Source organism: Chiloscyllium plagiosum, unplaced genomic scaffold (genome assembly GCF_037043375.1).
Source record: "Chiloscyllium plagiosum isolate Xiang-an unplaced genomic scaffold, Cpla_swu_hap1 HiC_scaffold_5, whole genome shotgun sequence".
NCBI lineage: Eukaryota > Metazoa > Chordata > Chondrichthyes > Orectolobiformes > Hemiscylliidae > Chiloscyllium > Chiloscyllium plagiosum.
In genome coordinates this window covers 84,638,168-84,652,571 of record NW_028270143.1, presented here as the reverse complement: position 1 = coordinate 84,652,571, position 14,404 = coordinate 84,638,168, and the positions used below count along the sequence as shown (strand labels likewise).

Genomic DNA, 14,404 nt, shown 5'->3' with positions numbered 1-14,404 from the left:
CATAAAACATAGGAACAGAAATTAAGCCAATCAGCCCATTGAGTCTGGTCTGCCATTCAATCATGGCTGATAAGTTTCTCAACCCGATCCTCCTGCTTTCTCCCCTTAACCCTTGACCCCCTTGACACTCAATAACCTTAAATACTCTCAACGACCTGGCCTCCACAGCCTGCTGTGGCAATGAATTCCAAATAAATCCAGTGAATTCTAACTGAAGAAGTTTCTCATTATTTCCATTCTAAAACATCTTCCCTTGACTCCAACGCTGTGCCATCAGGTCCTAGTCTCTCATACCTTTGGAAGCATCTTTCCAACATCTACTCGGTCCAGACCAGTCAGTATTCTGTACATTTCAATTAGATCATCTTCATCCTTTTAAATTCTATTGAGTACAGACCCAGAGTCACAGAGATGTACAGCACTCTCACAGACCCTTCGGTCCAACTCATTCATGCTGACCAGATATCTTCACCTAATCTACTTCCATCTTCTAGCACTTGGTCTATATCCCTCGAAACCCTTCCTATTCATACACCCATCCAGATGCCTTTTAAATGTTGCATTGAACCAGCCTCCACCACTTCCTTTGGCAGCTCATCCCAAACACACCATCCTGTGAGAAAAAGTTGCCCCTTAGGTCCCTTTTGTAACTTTCTCCTCTCACCCTAAATCTAAGCCCTCTAGGACTGGACTCCCCCATCCAGGGAAAATACTTTGTCTATTTATCCTATCCCCTCATGATTTTATAAATCTCTATAAGGTCACCCCACAGTCTCCAATGCTCCAGGGAAAACAGCCCCAGCCCATTCAGCCTCTTCGTTTAGCTCAAATTCTCCAACCTGGGCAATATCTTTATAAATCTTTTCTAAACTGTTTCAAGATTCACAACATCCTTCCCATAGGATGGAGACCAGAATTGCACGCAATATTCCGAAGTGGCCTAACCAATGTCCTGTACAGCCCCAAAATGATCTCCCAACCACTATACTCAATACCCTGACCAATAAAGGAAAGCATACCGAATGCATTCTTCACCATCCTATCCACCTGTGACTCTACTTTCAAGGAACTATCAACCTGCACTTGAAGGTCTCTTTGTTCAGCAATACTCCCCAGGATCTTACCATTAGGTGTATAAGTCCTGCTAAGATTTGCCTTTCCAAACTGCAGCAACTTATATTTATCTAAATTAAACTCCATCTGCCACTTCTCAGCCCATGGTCCATCTGATCAAGATCCCATTGTACTCTACTGAAGTAACCTTCTTCGCCATCCACTAGACCTCCAATTTTGGTGTCATCTGCAAACTTAATAACTATACCTCCTATGTTCCATCCAAATCATTTATATAAATTTGGATGGAACGTAGGAGGTATAGTTAGTAAGTTTGCAGATGACACCAAAATTGCCAGTGGACCCAGCACTGATCCTTGTGGCACACCACTGGTCACAAGCCTTCAGTCTTAAAAACAACCCTACACCTCCACCCTCTGTCTTCTACCTTTGAGCCAGTTCTGTATCCAAATGGCTAATTCTCTCTATATTCCATGAGATCTAACATTGCTAACCAGTCTCCCATAAAGTACTTGAACACTTTACTGAACTCCATATAGATCACATTTGCCGCTTTGCTCTCATCAATCCTCTTTGATACTTTGATACTTCTTCAAAAAACTCAATCAAGTTTGTGAGACATGATTTCTCATGCACAAAGCCATGTTGACTATCCCTAATGAGCCACTTCTTTGCCCACTCTCCTAACCTGTCCAAATTAGATTAGATTACTTACAGTGTGGAAACAGGCCCTTCGGCCCAACAGGTCCACACTGACCCGAAGCGCACCCCACCCAAACCCATTCCCCTACATTTACCCCTTCACCTAACACTACGGGCAACTTAGCATGTCCAATTTACCTCACCTGCACATTTTTGGACTGTGGGAGGAAACCAGAGCACCCGGAGGAAACCCACGCAGACACGGGGAGAATGTGCAAAATCCTTCTGAAGCCTCCCTGCCTCTTCAATGCAACCTGTCCCTCTACCTATCTTCATATCATCTGCAAACTTAGCCAGAATGCCCTCAGTTCCTTAATCTAGATTGTTAATGTATAAAGTGAAAAGTTTAGTCCCACTGAGCTTTGTGGAACATCATTTGTCATCAGCTACCATCCTAAGAAGGACCCTTTTTCCCCCCACTCTCTGCTTTCTGCCAGACAACCAAGCTTCTATCCATGCGAGCACCTTGCCTCTAACACCAGAGGCCCTTATCTTACTCAGTAGCTTCCTGTGCAGCCCTTTATCAAAGGCCTTCTTGAAGTCCAGGTAGATAACGTCCATTGGCTCTCGTTGGTCTAACTTGCTTGTTACTTCCTCAAAGAATTCTAGCAGATTTGTCAGACATGACCTCCCCTTGATGAAACCATGCTGACTTTGCCCTATTGTACCATACACTTCCAAGTATTCAAAAATCTCATCCTTCACAATGGATTTCAGAATGTTACTCATGACTGAGGTTAAGCTAATCGGTCTGTAATTTTCCACCTTTTGCCTTACTCCCTTTTTAAACAGGGCTGTCATGTTAGCGATTTTCCAGATGTCTGGGACCCGCCTCAATTCTACCGATTCCTGAAAGATCACCACTAATGCCTCCACTATCTCTTCAGCTATCTCCCATAGAGCTCTGGAGTGTAGTCCATCTGTTCCAGGTGATTTATCCACCTTCAAGCTATTCAGTTCTCTATCTTTGGTGATGGCCACCATACTCAGCTCTGCCCCCTCACTCTTGAATTTTTGGGATATTACTAGTGTCTTCCCTTGTGAAGATTGACTCAAAGTAATTATTCAGTTTCTCAGCCAATCCCTTGTTCCCACATCCCTCTCCAGCGTCATTTTCCAGCAGTCCAATGTCCACTTTTGCCCTTTATATATCTAAGGGAACTCTTACTGTCTTCCTTTATATTACTGACTAGCTTACCTTCATATTTAATCATCTCCCTCAATTTTTTTTGTTGCCCTCTGTCGGTCTTTGTAAGCTTCCCAATCCTCTGGTTTCCCACTACCCTTTGCCACACTATATGCATTCTCTTTTGCTTTTATGCTATCCCTGACTTCCCTCGTCAACCATAGTTGCCTCATCCTCCCTGTACCAAGTTTCCTTTTCCTCAGAATGAATCTCTGCTGCGCCTCCTGAATTACTCCCAGAAACTCCTGCCAGGGATTCTAAGACACAGGATTTGGAAACACAAGGACTGATCAGCATGGCTTTGGGCATGGGAAATCATGTCTCTCAAACTTGAGGTTTTTTTCTCAAGAGTTGACCAAGAAGATAGATGAAGGCAGAGCAGCAGAGGCTGCTGGTAGAGAGCTGTTGTTCAGACTGGAGGTCTGTGATCAGCAGTGTGCCACAAATATCATTTTGTCATTTATATACATGATTTGGATGAGAATATAGGAGGTATGGTTACTAAGTTTGTAGATGAAACCAAAATTTGTGGTACAGTGGACAGTGAAGACAGTTTTCTAAGACTACAATGGAATCTTGATCAACTGGGCCAGTGGGCCAAGGAATGGCAGATGGAGTTTAATTCAGGTAAAAGCGAAAGGTTACATTTTGGTAACACAAACCAAGGCAGGGTAGGAGTTACACAGTTAATGGTAGGACTATAGGGAGTACTGTCAGAGAGACGCAAGGGTTCAGTTCCTTCAAAGTGCATGACATGTAGATAGGGTGGTGAAGATGGTATTTGGCACGCTTTCCTTCAATAGTCTGAGCATGGAGTACAAGAGTTGGCATATCATGTTATGACTGTACAAGACATTGGTAAGGCCATATTCGGAGTACTGTTTATAATTCTGGTCACCTGCTATAGGATGCACGTTATTAAAATGGTAAGGGTGCAAAAAAGATTTACGAGGATGTTGTCGAGACTGGAGGGTTTGAATTAACAGGAAAGACTGGATAGGCTGGGACCTTTATCCTTGGAGTATAGAAAGCTGAGCGGTGACCTTAAAGAGGTTTATTAAATCATGAGAAGCACAGATAAGGTGAATAGCCAAGGTCTTTTCCACAGGATGGGGGATTCCAAAACAAGAGGGCGTAAGTTTAAGGTGAGAGGGTAAAGATTTAAAAGGGACCTGAAAGGCAACATTTTCCCCCACAGAGAGTGGTGCATTTATGGAACAAGTTGCCAGAGGAAGTGGTAGAGATTACAATTACAACACTTAATAGACATTTGGACAGGTACGTGGATAGGAAAGATTTAGAGGAATACAGGCCGATCAAGACTAGCTAATTTAGGAAACCCGTTCGGCACAGGCAAGTTGAGCCGAATGGTATGACTCCATGACTTTGACCCTGCAATGCACATACTTCACACAATTTTATTCTTTGGGAAATTATAAAGTGAAAACAGTCAGAACCGAGGATCAAATTACTGTCACTTCCCTGTACCCTATAACCTGAAAATTTAGCTGTAGAAAACAGCACCATAGTCAGAAGCAACAGAACGAAAACTTCAAATTTTGAAAACAGGTGTTAATTTTGTCATTTACTGTGCTGAAATACATTTTTTGAACAAAAATAAGGTTAAATAATCACTAAGAGCTTTTCTGTTTCACAGTTGGATTTTTTTGTGTACAGTATTTATTTCAACACCCTGTTCCAGAGAAGGAATGAGAAAAATATCAATGACCTAACAATAGCAGTCCTATGCCATATCATTCATTTGGTTTTACAGCGTGCTTGATTCACTCAAGTTAGAAATGCTGTGGAAACTCAGGTTACTCAAAATGTCAGTACTTTCATTTTTAAACTTTAATTTGGTTCTTGAAATTTGAAGACCAACGTATAACCAGTATGCTATATGCTGGTCAGAAGACTACAAACTCACTGTCTCTTCTCAAATAAAACTTTTTCTCCCCTCTTTATACCCCGCCACTCTCACTCTTCCACATGCACACAGCAAAACCCAGCTTATTTTGCCTTGAAATTCCCAAGGATTTTGTAGTTCACATGCTTGTTGGCATTTGCTTTGCACAGGTACATGAAATTGTCTTTAGTCTTGCTTAATTGATGCTGTCATACAAATTATGAAGCGATGGTTACTGCAGCTCCATTTTTTAGAATATTATTGCAAAAACAGTCTTGTCAAGTACCTTTACCAAAATAAAAACTGAATTGAAGATGGCTTACATGCAATGTTTTGACAATATGCTTGTTACAGAATCTGAATTCATCTTACATTGCTCCAAAAATTATCTGTGACACACCTTTAATTAACCAGCATTTTAACTTTGTGCTCTGTAATTCATAGTTCTCTCTAAAGATATATTCTAATTTCATAATCCCTAAACTAGATCATACTGTATTAACTAAATCACTATTTTTCAAAGATCATGACGGATTGTATATTTTACATTCATTCTGGTTTAACTAATCTCTAATTATTACTGTATAAAGCATGTTCTTTTATATTATGCAAAATTTACAGTCCAAGCTGTAATAGAGTCAATTTATGATACAAGAAACCACAGTAGATCAGGCATCATCCTGATGAAGGGCTTATGCCCGAAACATCAATTCTCCTGCTCCTTGGATGCTGCCTGACCTGCTGGGCTTTCCCAGCAAAACACTCTCGACACTGATCTCCAGCATCTACAGTCCTCACTTTCTCCTATTCAATTTATGATAATTCTGGATTATCCTGTGATTCAAATTAAGCAAAAGGTATTGCAATATAACACTAAATTTATTTTAAAATTATCAGATAACTCCTTTTAACGGTTTTAAATGCATGAAGCCCAAACCTAAATCAGTGGTTTTGATTTATGCTAAATATAATTGCTGAGTGTGATCAATTTATTAGCCAATGCACCAAAGCTGGCAAATACTTTTATTCTTCTGCTTTATGCTTTTAAACAAAATATTAACATACCAATCAGAACAAGAACAAATTGCCAAGCGTGTTGTTAATGTATGCATACCTTGTGGAAAAGGGCTTGTTGATGCTGTTGGAACAGAGGAACAAGTCGAAGTTTTTCCAATGCCTGGTTTCCTTCCCCTCTGACTAGAACCATGTCCTCCTGACTTTTTCCCTTTGACCTCCAAGCCTTTAATCTCAGCATTTTCATTCCCACTTGAAGGATGAGTTGATACTTCCTGGAAATTTGCATTTGTAAATCGAGCAGTAGTTTCTTCCAACCTCTTCAAGGATCCAGATATAAAGCCGGTGCTACTGCTTGTATAAGTCTAAACATTTATGAATAAAGAAAGTATAGAGCTTAAAAATCCTAATAGTTAACAGGGATACCGCTTCAGCCAAAACACAGCTACCAATATAGTTCAATGCCCCATGACTGTTTGTATGGTTTGTAATGCATGCACTATCAATGCACCTGAGAACAATAAACTTATCTATACCAACTGTAGTAGTGCTGGCTATTAAGAATTTAACAGTTATATTAGAAAACACAGACCCGTATTTACTCCAGATTCAACAAAATTTATATTGAGGCATTGAAACACTGCTTAATCACTGGAGATGTGCCTAATTATACAAATATTCCTAAAAATTTTAAAACTACTTTTGTGCCTTCACATAATTGTTATGTATGTTACAATTATTGCCACTGTAATTGGGAATATCATAACTCCCCAACTATTTTAAATCTATCTGCTTTAGCACACATTAGTGGAGAATGTCTCAAATAAGGATAGGGAATTATAGTTTCAAACTTTCCACTACTGCCTAAAATTAGTTTTCTTTCAGTTATTCACTGATTAAGAGAGAAGGATTTCAATCTCAGAACCTAACAATGACATTCAAATTACCTGTGGAGCTGGATTTCATCAGAAGCATAAATATCAAATATGAAGCTTCCGTGTTTGGTTGGCTTGCCTCTCTGATAACCAGCAATGGGGTAAGAACTTTCAGCAGATTTCCTGGAACAGCACCAACATTGTGGCACCCAGTTTGCCCCCTCAACCCATGTGCCAACCTGCCCCAAGAATTCATGAAATTCAGAAATCTGCTTAAATCTAACAAAGTCAATTTAGTTAGTACAATGTACCTCTCTGTGCCCATGGAACTGAACCCCACCTTCAGAGAAGGGCAAAAAGATATGCACATCTATGACGAGACCAAATGTCCACCAAAAGTTACCCTGATCCTTCAGTCTATAAAAGCAAGAAAAATTGAAATGCCTGATTTATTACTGAGTACATTTGGGGTAAAATGCACGTCAAACTACATGAAAATTCGTACCAAGGTTTAACATCCTGACCATAAAACATTTTCCAGCATTGCCATACAAGTAAGAATTGCAAAACTACGTTTATACTTGGGATTTCATATCATTAATCCAATATACTGAACGACCCACTTTTTAAAACACTTACCTTTTCAGTTGTCACAGTGAGAGATGGAACTGTAGATGACAAGTCCAAAGGTTTCTTGATTTTCTGTTGTCTATATTTATCCCTGTCCTTCTGTTTCTGCAAAAAAGTGTTTGTGAAAAGCCATAAATTATTAATTTTGAAACATTCTTCTGTGAACATTTCACAGTTAATTTTGAATTTTCATATTTCAAGTGTATCTATCCCACATGAAACTGCATTGCTGAAGGCCCCATCCATGCTGACGTATTATGGTTCCCTGTCTGCTAGCAGGTATTTACAAGCCTTCTAAGTCAAATCTTCCCTTAGGCCCACCATTGTCAGTTGATAACATCAACTACCTACTTTGGGATTTTCTTTTTCAAAGACTCTGCTGCTTCACCTGGTCTCATTTAAGACTCTCCACAAAGCTCAAAAGTTTACTTTTGTTCAGCATTTGACATTTCTTGTGGCTCTGTAATGTAATTTGTTTGTTTTTTAAATTTTGTTTTTCAAACACAAACCATCTAAATGGGATTCTCATCTACCCTGTGCTCTGCAATAAGACAAACTACACTGTTTAAAAAAAAAGAACTGTGGATGCTGTAATGCAAAAACAAAAACAGAAATTGAGTTGGTGCAATGTATTTCTCTGTGCCCATGGAACTGAATCCCACCTTCAGAGAGGGTAAAGAAGAAAAGCACATTCATCTCCAGACCAAATGTCATCATTAGCTGCCAGTTCTGCCACCTCCAGAGGGATGACAGCACCAAACACATATTCCATTTCTGTCCCCATCCCTGTCAGCATTCTGCAGGTATTGTTCCCTTCAGACACCCCGGTCCACTCTTCCTTCACTCCCAACAACCCCCTACAGCACCGTCCCCTGAAACCGCAGAAGGTGTAACGTCTGTCCATTTCTTTGCTCTCTCCTCAGCATTGAAGGGCCCAAACATACCTTGCAAGGGAAACAGTGCTTTACCTGCACTTCACACAATCTAAATATACTATATTCACTGCTCATGACGTGGTCTCCTCTACATTGACGAAACAAAGCCAGACTGGGTGACGGCTTCATGGAACATCTATGTTCTGCCCATAAAAAAGACCCTGAGCTTCCAGTTGCCTGCCACTTCAATACACCACTGTGTTCCCTGGCCAACATCTCTATGATAGGCTTGCTGCAGTGCTCCAGCAGAGCTCACCATAAGCTGGAAGAACACAACAACTTTCTGGTTGGGGACCCTGCAGCCCTCTAGCCTCAATATCAAGTTCAACAACTTTAGGGCTTGAGTTCTCCCATGTCTTTACCCGAACCCCCACACACCAGTGCCAAACTTTTTGACTCTGACCTGAAGCACCTGCAATCCTCACTTTCTCCTTGTTGTCGCATAGTCTGATATCACAAACTGTTAGCCACTAACAGTCCCCATTAATAGCTATTCACCCACCTCGCCAGATCATTATCCACTTCATCTGTCCAACTATTCTCCTCTCTCTTTGGGCTCTATCCCTACCTATCATTTACTTCTTACACCCTCCACCTATCCTATACTCTGCAAATAAACTGACATTTTCCTGGCTACCATCATTTGTCAGGAAGAGCCACTCGACCCAGAACCTTAACTCTGATTTCTCTCCACAGGTGCTGTCAGACCTGCTGAGCTTCTTCAGCAATTTCTGTTTTTGAAACAAAACTGTTAGACCTACAATTAAAATATTAGCAATTATAAAAACACACACAAAAAAACCACTCTGTCTAGTAAAAGGGGCAAACAAATCATCAGCGAGGCCATTATGACTTAATAAGTAATTACATTGGAAATGTGTTTAAAACAGCTCTCGGAAAGAAAAAAAAAGACAGACAATCATTCAGTTTCTGTACAATTACTTTTAATGCATGAAGCAGATTGAACGGTGCAACAGATCTAACCAATTTTAAATCCAAGTCACAACAGTATCTTTCATTTTAGGTTAGATTATTTCATGAGCTGCAAGTCTTCTCAAGTCTGTTATATGAAGTGGTATTGAATGTCTTTTTAAAGTTCACATACACAAAAACAGCATTATCCTCAACAACTATTAACTTTTCATAAACCTCCAGCAAATTAGTCAAATACTATTCCTTTTTAGAAATCTCTGCTGCCCCTTCCTAAACAATCCATCTTTCCCATGTGACTTCGCATTCTATCCAAAATAATTGATTCTAGGAACTTCTCATCACTGAAATTAAACTGATTGGTCCCTAATTGTTGGGGACTTTTTAAACCGTTTGAGCCTTTGGAATCCCCTTTAATATTAACTACTAGCCTTTACTCATAAACCCTCTTTGCTACTTATATTTTCTTTCTCACCTCCTTTCTGAGTCTCAGCTTGGTTCTCAATTGTATTTTCTCCATGGCATCTGTCAGAAACACACAAGTGCTTTTTTGTGTTATTTTCTTTTCCCTTTTGAGGGAATATACCCCAGTTGTGCCAGAGTCATCTCTTCTTTGGAAGTAGCCCATACACAGATAGTTTTCCGACCAATCTTTAATTGCCGACCAACTCTTGACTTGCCCCACTTAAAGTCAGCTCTCACCCAGTTAATTAATCTTACATTGGCTTGCCCTTTATTGTCCACCACCATCTTAAACCTTATAATGCAATGATCAGTATTCATTGAACACTCCGTAACTGACACTTGCTCAACCTAGCCCGTGTTATTCCATGAACCAGATTCAGCAATGCTTCTTTTATGTTTGGACTGCATATATACTGCTGTAGAAAATTCTCCTGTACACAAAGACTGCTTGCCCCTCACTCCTCTCTACAGTACCAGTAGCCTAATCCATACTTGGATAAGTGAAGCACCACATAACTCGTCTATGATTTTTGTCTTTTCTGAAATCTCCTTGCAAATTTGCTCCTCTACATCATTTCAACCAGTGACTGTTTATAAAAGAGTACACTAAGCAATATAATTGTATCCATTTTGCACCTTTGTTCTAGACAAATTAATTTCATCCTTAAACCCTCCGGGATCTCGCTTTCTGCATCACTGACACTGTTCTCCTGAACCAATACTGCCAACTCTCACCCTTGATTCTCCCTTTGCTAAACACATTTCAACTAGGAATATTTAAAACCCAGTCCCACTCTTCCTTACGCAAAATCTCTGTTGTAACAATCTGCACATTCCCCTCCAAGCTGTGTACCATTCCTGACTCTGAACTATCACAATTCCTTTATAGTTGCTGGTAAAAACCCTTGAGTTTCCACTAGAATAGTACTTACATCACAATGAAAACAACAGCTCAAGGCAGCTCACCAGCAACTTCTCAGGGACTTTTGGAAGTGGGCAATAAATGCTGATCTCAGAAGAGTGGAAGGGTCACAGAACCAAAACATTAACTCTGATTTCTCTCACAGACCTGTTGAGCTTTTCCAGCAATCGCTATTTTTATTTCTGACCTAGCTAATACTGCCTTGAATTAATTTTTTTTTTCAATTCTCATCCAGCACCATATGCAAAGATTCCTGATGAAGGGCTTATGCCCTCCTGCTGCTCAGATGCTGCATGATCTGCTGTGCTTTTCGAGCACCGCACTCCTGACTCCGATCTCCAGCATCTGCAGTCCTCACTTTCCCAAAATTCTGTTGAACCATATCAGCTGGTTTCAAATGAGGGATGATCATACTTGTGCTAACTGACCCTTCCAATGGCACCTGGATTTTAATCCTCATCCTTTTTCTCAATTCTCTCTTTATGATCAGGCCATTCCAGTTTGGATGTCATCTTCCAGAGCAGCACAGTGGCTCGGTGGCTAGCACTGCTGCCTCAGCACCAGGATCCCAGGTTCGATTCCAGCCTTGGGCGACTGTCTGCGTGGAGTTTCCTTCAGGTGCTCCGGTTTCCACCCACAGTCCAAAGATGTGCAGGTCAGGTGAATTGGCCATGCTAAATTACCCGTAGTGTTAGGTGCATTAATCAGAGAGAAATGGGACTGGGTGGGTTACTCTTCAGAGGGTCGGTGTGGACTTGTTGGGCCAAAGGGCCTGTTTCCACACTGTAGGGAATCTAATCTAATACAGCCTATGAAATTTCCGAAAATAACAAATTCTGGCCTCTTGCACATTTGATTTTGAATACTCCACTATAGGTAGATGTAAACGTCCTTGCAGACATCTTTTTGCTAAACTATATAATTCCTTCACTAAAATCATTCCAAGTATCTACTTACAAGAGACTCCCAAACGTTCCTGTTTTGATTTCAATCTTTCTTCATTTCTCCTTCTAAATCAAGATGTCAAAAAGAAATCTTAAGCAATAAAACTGTTAATCAAAGGATTGTCCCCAGATTACCGCTCCTGCACTCTCTTCAACATTGTACCATTTAGCATACATTAGTAGGAAGATTTAGGAAAAACAAAGAGAATTTAAATATTCTTATATTACGGCCATGTTCTTATTACATTGTGCTGACAAGTTATCCGGTCCTGATGGCCGTCATCAATGAAACAGGTGAGTAATGAGATACTAGATGTGACCATGTTACTTTTAGAAAATTTGCGAGATTTGGAAAAGTTCAATTTATACTGATGACAAAGGAATAGTAAGGCAAAAAAGTGAGGACTGCAGATGCTGGAGCTTAGAATCAAATGTGTAGAGCTGGAAAAGTACAGCAGGTAAGACAGCATCAGAGAAGCAGGAAAATCGATGATTCGGGCAAAAGCCCTTCGTTAGCAATGAGCGCATGACTAAATCAGACTTGCTAACACCAAATGTTTTAATTTCACAGTGCTGAAATATTCAATAACCCTCAAAATTACCCATAGTTCCTAACCAAACTTTGTAAGTAAAGTATATCAGACACAGTATTTATAACTTAAAAAGAAGTTAAATTGGCAAGAATACTCCAACTTTAGCACAGCAAAACTAAACAAGGCAGTGTAGTTAACATGTCTGATTAAAAACCAATCTTTCTAGATCACAGCCATCACACACACACACCAACAGACTGAAACGGTGAAGGGATAAATTAAAAGAGAAGTAAAAGAGTTGTAACAAAATGTTTCAAACAATGGTTGTTAACCCTTCATGCATCTTTGGATTTGTTGTTCCAGACACATGGGATGGTACACTTTGTTTGAATTCTAAAGTCATTTGCTAATGATTCTGCTGACTGCTGGAGACTTCTATTTGTCTTTGAGACCAGGTTATGGAGTCATAGAGATGTACAGCACAGAAACAGACCCTTCGGTCCAACTTGGCCATGCCAACCAGATATCCTGAATTAATATAGTTCCATTTGTCAGCAAATAGGCCACATCCCTCTAAACTCTACGTATTCATAAACCCATTTAGAAGCCTTGTAAAAATGTAATTATCCCAGTCTACACCACTTCCTCTGGCAGTTCCTCCCATACACACGCCATCCTTTGTATGAAACCACTGCCCCTTAGGTCCCTTTTAAATCTTTCCCTCGCACCCTAAACCTATACACTCTAGTTCTCACTCACCCCCGGAGAAAAGACCTTGTCTATTTACCCTATTCACGTCCCTCATGACTTTATAAACCTCTAAACGGTCACCCATCAGTCTCCGATGCTTCAGGGAAAACACCTCCAAGCCTATTCAGCCTCTCCCTATAGTTTAAACCCTCCAACCGTGGCAACATCCTTGTAACTCTTTTCTGAATCCTTTCAAATTTCACAATATCTTTCCTTTCGGAGGGAGACCAGAACTGCACACAATATTCCAAAAGTGTTCTAACCAAAGTTCTGTACAGCCACAGCATGACCTCTCAACTCCTATACCCAATGTTTGACCAATAAAGGAAAGCATATCAAACACCTTTTTACTACTATCCAAAGCACAAACCTGCACCTAACTCATATTCATTATCTCCAGGAATGTCTGCACCGACAGCGAGGCAGCAAGTAGAATTGCCAGAGCAAGGTCAGCATTTTTCTTTTTACAACAGACTGTGGAGGAACCAAGGCATCAAACATACAATCAAACCTAAATAAAAGTAAAATACTGCAAATCTGAAATAAAGAGGAAATCTTGCGATTTTTATGAAGATTGGTAGCTCAGGTTGTAAGCTTGCTCGCTAAGCTGGAAAATTTGTTCTCAGATGTTTTGTCACCATGCTAGGTAACATCAGTGACAAAAAGTGTTGTGGCTGGAAAAGCACAGCCGGTCAGGCAACATCTGAGGAGCAGGAGAGTCGACGTTTCAAACATTAGCTCTTCATCAGAAATGGGGGGGGTTTGCTGGGAATGTGGTAGGTCGGAGAGGAGAGTGGAGCGAATAGGAGGGAAGGGAAATGGACATGGACAGGTAGAACAGTGCCAAGCTAGACGGTTGGATCTAGGATAAGGTTGGGACAAGGGAAATGAGGAAACTGGGAGGGGGAGTTGAAGTGTTTGGCCAAAGGGTGGTGGGGTTGATTGGCGCCTGTGTCCCAGAGATGTTCTCTGAAACGTTCCGCAAATTGGCAGGTAGAGGGGGCCACATCAAAGCAACATACACAGTTGATGATGTGTGTGGAAGTACAGGTCAATCTCTGTTGGATATGGAAGGATCCTTTGGGACCCTGGACAGAGTGAGAGGGGAGGTGTATGTGCAGGGTTTGCACTTCTTGGTGGCAAGGGAAACTGCTGGGAGTAGAAGGTGGGTTCATGGGGTGTGTGGACCTAACAAGGGCGTCGCTGAGGGAATGGTCTCTGTGGAACACAGATAGGATTGGGGAGGGAAATATATCCCTGGTGGTGGGGTCTGTTTGTAGGTGGTGGAAATGGATAGAACCTCTCTGTTCCTCACCTTCCAGCCCACCAACCTCTGCATACCTGGTCCCCTTAGTCCAGAATCTCCCCACATACATTCGGGACACCACCCACGTCTTCCACCACCTTCGAGACTTTCATTTCCCAGGTCTCTCATCTTCACTATGGGCATCTAGTCCCTGTACACATCCATCCGGCATGACGAAAGGTGACCAAGCCCTCTGTTTGTTCCTGTCCTGCTGACCCAACCAATACCCTTC

The 14,404-nt window shown here is 41.0% G+C and overlaps 1 protein-coding gene across 9 annotated transcripts in view; it reads right to left on the bottom strand.

Annotated features, from left to right (window-relative positions):
- The window catches only part of mllt10 (MLLT10 histone lysine methyltransferase DOT1L cofactor), a 294,669-nt gene that overhangs the window by 164,031 nt on the left and 116,234 nt on the right, over window positions 1-14,404 (bottom strand). For all 9 annotated transcript variants that reach the window (XM_087987376.1, XM_087987375.1, XM_087987379.1 and 6 more), the window contains 2 exons: window positions 7,397-7,492; window positions 5,983-6,247 (listed from right to left, as the gene is read on the bottom strand). In XM_087987376.1, coding sequence (XP_087843502.1) covers window positions 5,983-6,247; window positions 7,397-7,492 — 361 coding nt within the window. The remainder of the gene's footprint in view (window positions 1-5,982; window positions 6,248-7,396; window positions 7,493-14,404) is intronic.